Source organism: Belonocnema kinseyi, chromosome 6 (assembly GCF_010883055.1).
Source record: "Belonocnema kinseyi isolate 2016_QV_RU_SX_M_011 chromosome 6, B_treatae_v1, whole genome shotgun sequence".
NCBI classification, from domain to species: domain Eukaryota; kingdom Metazoa; phylum Arthropoda; class Insecta; order Hymenoptera; family Cynipidae; genus Belonocnema; species Belonocnema kinseyi.
This window is the reverse complement of record NC_046662.1, coordinates 100,886,974-100,893,001: the sequence shown is the minus strand read 5'-3', so window position 1 is coordinate 100,893,001 and position 6,028 is coordinate 100,886,974. Positions and strand designations below refer to the sequence as shown.

Here is a 6,028-nt window from a genome sequence, read left to right as displayed (position 1 = left end):
TTTCAAGTCTTAAAGCCTGCATTTTAAAATTCTTTACATTGCAAATTCACGCTTTAAAATAAATTATTATATAATATTATATATCATATAATAATACTAAACATTTCTAAAAATTCTTAATTGAGCTTATTGTAAATTATCGCGTGATGCGACATTCGTAATATTTTAAGTGATTAGATGTTTTTTTTCCTCAAAATTTGACAAATTTCCAGTCAAAATATGAATTTACTGACATATTTCTCGCCTGTTACAAAAAAATCCTACCTTCCCCATCAAACGGTCACCCTGAATTAAAAAGTACTATATAAAAACATGAATAAAAAAACATTTTCACTTCTTTCAGTTTAACGCATTTATTACCAGCAATTTTTTCACCATTTTCTAATCATATTTCTTTTATTGTACGAAGTTTTAGAGAAATAGTTCAAACAAAAAAAAATCGCATTTGCATTTATTTCGGTAATTTGCAAGCTTGGTGAATTTAAAAACGGACAATCCACTTATAATAATAGATATCAATTAATTTTCAACTGCATTTCTTTAAAAATGCTTTATCAACCCTTTTTTATATTTTTTTATTATTAAAATTATTTCACTTTTATACAAAACACTATTTTTTCACTGTTGAAACCTTACGACTATACGCAGTGTAAACATAACCTGCAATCCACATACCAGTCAATAAGTTGCTTCTTTTTCCCTTTGGTACGATGTTTTCTGCATTTTAATCACCTTTTAACTAACAAATAGTATTTTTCCCACCATTTTATGCAATAATTCAGCACCTGGTACATCATTTTTATTCACTTTTACATTAAAATTAGGTACGATAGTGTACGTTTTACCAAAAATATGACCGCAATTTTTAAATGCCCTTAAGTGTCATGGCGGCGCCTAAGCTTCCGCTCTTAAATGAAAAGCACTGTTATGTCCTACCTTTCGTTGCGTAGTATAGAGTTCCCTGGAGCGAATGATGATTGGACGAGATATTCCTGTGGTCCGTTGCTGGCTTTGATTGGCTTAGAAGCCAATAACCGCGGAAGATAGGTCAGGGAATTTAAATGGTTTAAATTAATAAATTTAATACTGGGAAAACAAAAACAAAATGTTGTTATATTGTGTAACACTGTTGCTCACAATACACTTATTAGAAGTTCACAATAATTTAAATTGGTTATGATATCGCTGATCGCGCGCAATTACGTCATATTTAACCGTACACTCGACACAATTGAAATGGCTTGTAATCCGGATCAGAGAAATATTCTACTAAATCGAATAAAATGCTCTCCGGAGCAGACATGATCATTAAATTTTAAATAATCTCTTAATTGTTCCCTTTTAAAATTGAGTTTACCATGAAAAATTAAGTATTCCACTATTGACTCAATTATTGGCTGCTTAAAATTTTCGAAGTCCAACGAGGACTTCGATAAATTTCGAGGAGTAATACGTTCGTTTTACTAAATATGCGAGAAAAATCTGACGTTTCCCGCGCTCGAACCTACATATATAATCTTCGGTTTGGGCGGTCCTAGAAGGGTTCTACACATAATGTCGACATTTCCATCCAATTAGAATTTACATGATGACATCATCTGTCAATAATTATCAAGATGATTTCACCCCCGGGGACAAAGAGTAGGGTTGAAATCAGCTAGCACTGATTCAGAATTTAGCAATCTAAATTATGTTTTCCAGTTCTATTTTTTCGGCGAATTCTAGGCGCCCTTTTGGCGAACAGAAGTTCTAAGCTTTGTCTAACGTTGATTAGTAAGGGTCTGAGTCATTATGATTCAGGTTAATCCCTTGTTCTTAATACAAAAGATGGAAAGAAAGTGAATGCGTTTTTATTGCACAATGTGAAACAATAATTATGCAATCAATACTTATTTTATTTAATTAATAATAGGTTGATTTAATCAATCCATAACCCAAATTTATGGTTTTGGTTCTTCGCTATAATTAATCAAATATATTCATTAGCTTCCTTGAGACATTAAAGGAAGATTTCCCCAATTTTCATTATTAAAACATACCCATTCTATTTGAATTTGAATTTAGTTTTAATATTAGCCCCCAGATAGCTTTCTTAGTTTTCTGAAAAGTCGCACGACGCCACAAGCACTATTGAAATGGAGGCCTGTCATTGGTCTAGAACCTTTTGCGCCTTGCATTGTGCGATGTGCAATCTTGTGTGCACCCCGCTTTCCTCTCTACCAGAAGTAAATGTAAGAAGAAACTACGCTAATGGTGAATATACACGCCTGTCAACTGGCCGTCAACCAGCAGAAAAATCATAAGAGGGAAAGAGATAGAGGGGAATTGTCGGTCAAACTAATCCAACAGATGATGCCACCAACAGTAGGTCTGTCTTTTTCATTGAATTGCATTAAGAAATAGCAAAAATAATTAAAAACTTGATGCTCTTTGCAAATAAGCAAAAAATATATATATGAAGAAATAAGAGTTACTATTGCTAATTATTCAAAAAACGAAAAGGTCATCAAAATATGTAGTTTAATATGAATAAAATTTAATTTTAAGGTACATTTTGAAAGCAGTACGAACTTCATATTTCTATGATTTATTTTTCTGATATTATTGATTTTATTATTTGTTCTAGTTAAAAAAATTAATTTATTGTTGAAATTATTAACGTAGCTAATGAAAAAAATATTTAAAACATATAAATGATCAGAAGAATTAATAAAAAATATATCACTTATATCGAATACAAATATAATAATAATTAAAATATGTAAGACTACAACTTGAGTTGCAAAGTAAACAATCTTTGTACCTTTAAAATCTTAACAATTTCAAGTTTTGAAGGAAATATTTTTAAAAAGTAATATTAATTTGAATTAAAATGTTTGGAGGGAATAATTTGGTAAAAAGTCATTGACAAGACTGATAAATGAGAAAATAAATATAATATCATTCAATATAATGTATATATTTAATTAAATTGAACCGAGCATCATATATACATTTATTCAGTTCAATAATTTATTTATTGCTTAATCTTGAAAGCTTTTTTCTCGCTGCATACAACCCCTAATAATTTTAATTAAAAATTTTAATTCAAAAGAGATTTTAAATTAAGCAAACCTCATTTCTAAAATAAACAGAGTATTAGCTATTAAACACTATAAACAAACGAACTGTACTCATGACGCACAGTTGGAGAAAAAAAGCACTTTTGTCAGTCAAAAATGACCCGAGCCTTCAATTTTTTGCGATTTGGAATTTTTTTTAAATTAAAAATTAATAAATTCTATAGATCTTGACTTTATAAACTTTTGACTCCTCTATTTTTTTATTAATATTTTTTCAACTTAAAGTATGGAAAAACTAAATTTTTTTATATAATAATTTTTTACGCTTTAATAACTAACCATCAAAATTTTTTATTGTCTTAAATAAATGTTTAGGGACTCATAGAATACAAATAATGTGTTTATTAATCCATTTATTTGTTATGAATTAATTTTATGAACAAATTGACAAATAATCTTATTATCGATAAAAAAAATGTTTTGCTAAAAATGTTTCACATCAATGTAGGAATGACATCTACTAACAAAAATACTTCAAAAGTTTATAATAACCACTATGATAAACAATTTTTTTGGCAAAATATTAGAATTTGGGATTTTTGAAATTATAATTTCCTTCAATGGCCAGAGCGACTTCAGGTAATCCCTAGAATAATAAATATTTAATAATATTTGATGAAATATAACAATTTAAATTTTTGTAAACGAATTAGATAAACAAATTCAAAATATTAGTCCTTTCGCATATACATTTTTGTCTGCACTGAAAATGTTTTAAACTGTTGGACGGATGACTGCTAGTCACAAAAATATTTAAGAAGTTAACAATAACCATTGTTATAATTCATTCTTGTGACAAAGAAAGTTTAAATTTGATAAAACCTTAAGTTTAAATATTTTGTCACAAGAATTGTTAATAACAGTGGTAATTGTTAACTTTTATAATATTTTGGTGAGTAGCAGTCATTCATCCAATAGCTTAAAACATTTCCAGTGAAAACAAAAAACTTCCATGCCAGAGGGCCAAACTTTCAAATCTGTTTATCTAATTTGTTTAGAAAAATTTAAATTGTTATATTTTATCTAATATTGTTAAATATTTATTATTTCAAGGAATATGTGAAGTCGTTCTGGCCATTGAAGGAAATTATAATTGGAAAAATCTCAAATTCTAATATTGTACCAAAATAATTGTTTATCACAGTGATTATTATAAGCTCCTAAATAATTTTTGTTATTAAATGTCATTCGCATATTAATGTGAAGCATTTTTAGCAAAAACAAAACAGTTTTTACTGATAATAAGACTGTTTGTATTCATGATGTTTGGTTCAATTTAAATAAATATATACATTATATTAAATAATATTAAATCCATTTTCTCATTTCTCAAATTTGTCATTGACTTTTTACTAAATAATTCCCTCCAAACATTTAAATTAAAATTACCATTACTTTTTAAAAATGTTTCCTTCGAAACTCGAAATTGTTAAGATTTTAAAGGTACAAAGATTCTTCACTTTGCAACTGAAGTTGTAGTCTTACATATTTTAATTATTATTATATTTGTATTCGATATAAGTGATATATTTTCTATTAATTCTTCTGATCATGCATATGTTTTAAATAATTATCTCATTGAGGACTCAAATATTATTAATTTTTTCATGAGATACGTTAATAATTTTAAAAATAAATCATTTTTTAACTAGAAAAAATAATCAAATCAATAATAGCAGTAAAATAAATCATAGAAATATGAAGTTCGAACTGCTTTCAAAATGTATCTTAAAATTAAATTTTATTCATATTAAACTACATATTTTCATGACTTTTTCTTTTTCTAAATAATTAGTAATAGTTACTCTTATTTTTTCATATATATTTTTACTGTTTATTTGCAAACAGCATCAAGTTTTTTACTATTTTTGCTTTTTCTTACTGCAATTCAATGAAAAAGTCAGACCTACTTTTTGTGGCGCCATCTGTTGGATTAGTTTGACCGACATTTCCCCTCCGGATCGTAAGAAAACTACTACTGCATCTACATACACGGTCGAGGCAGGGGGCTGACCACAATGCATTTGCGGCGGCAAAGGATGGCAACTTTTTCGGGATAATTGGAAGGGGGTGGGGGGTCTTTCCCAACTTGTGAGTAGAATATCTGCGAATTCCGATAGTACCGAGAGACGAGTGTCATAACTCATAACTGTCATTTAAATTTGAGGCAAAGCAAAAGTTGTCTTCGTGCCGTGTTATGTACTATTTTTTCGTTGTTGATAATTTTCAAAAAGATACATATATTTCGAAGCTGTAAGTATTTAATGCATAATTTAATTCGGAGTTAGCTTGCATGCAAACTTTCCAAAAGTGTTTTGATTTAAAGTTAAAAAAAAGTAATTTATAAGTTAAGTGATGCCGATTGCAATTCTGTACTTTTCGTAACTAATAATATTCGTTATAATAATTTTGCAGATAATGCATGTTATACAAGATGTAAGAAAAAAAAACAAGAATGTGAGATACAAGGCTGGTTGTAAGCTGTTCCCGGCAGTATTGGTAATATTTTAATTTCTAAAAAACGTAGAAATTTGAATTTTAAACTGAATAGTTTTTAATTTGGTCATTTTACAATTTAAAATTATGTGAGTTTTAGGTTTTGCAATTAAAAATTCTATAACTTTGATGAATTCAATTCGAAACTTTTAATTCGAAACAGCATTTTGAAATTGGTCAAAGAGGTTAATGAACATTATTTTTACAAAAGCGTAAGTACTCAATAATAGATGTTAGAGAACATTTTTATAAATAGTTTTGTCAATATCGCTGGAACCTTCATGTAAGATTCCGAACTTTTAAATTACATATCGAGCTGAAACTTTGGGAAATGTATTAGAGTACAATAAAGTACGTTTAGATACTGCATTTTGGTAGGAACTTCACTGAAAATTATTTCATCTTTTTTC

The 6,028-nt window shown here is 28.1% G+C and overlaps 1 protein-coding gene across 1 annotated transcript in view; it reads left to right on the top strand.

Moving 5' to 3' along the window:
* Window positions 1-5,537: 5,537 nt before the first annotated feature.
* LOC117175717 (transmembrane protein 214-B) overlaps window positions 5,538-6,028 on the top strand; it is a 48,954-nt gene continuing 48,463 nt past the window's right edge. Inside the window, exon 1 of the mRNA XM_033365494.1 lies at window positions 5,538-5,621. Coding sequence (XP_033221385.1) covers window positions 5,541-5,621 — 81 coding nt within the window. The 5' untranslated portion in view covers window positions 5,538-5,540. The remainder of the gene's footprint in view (window positions 5,622-6,028) is intronic.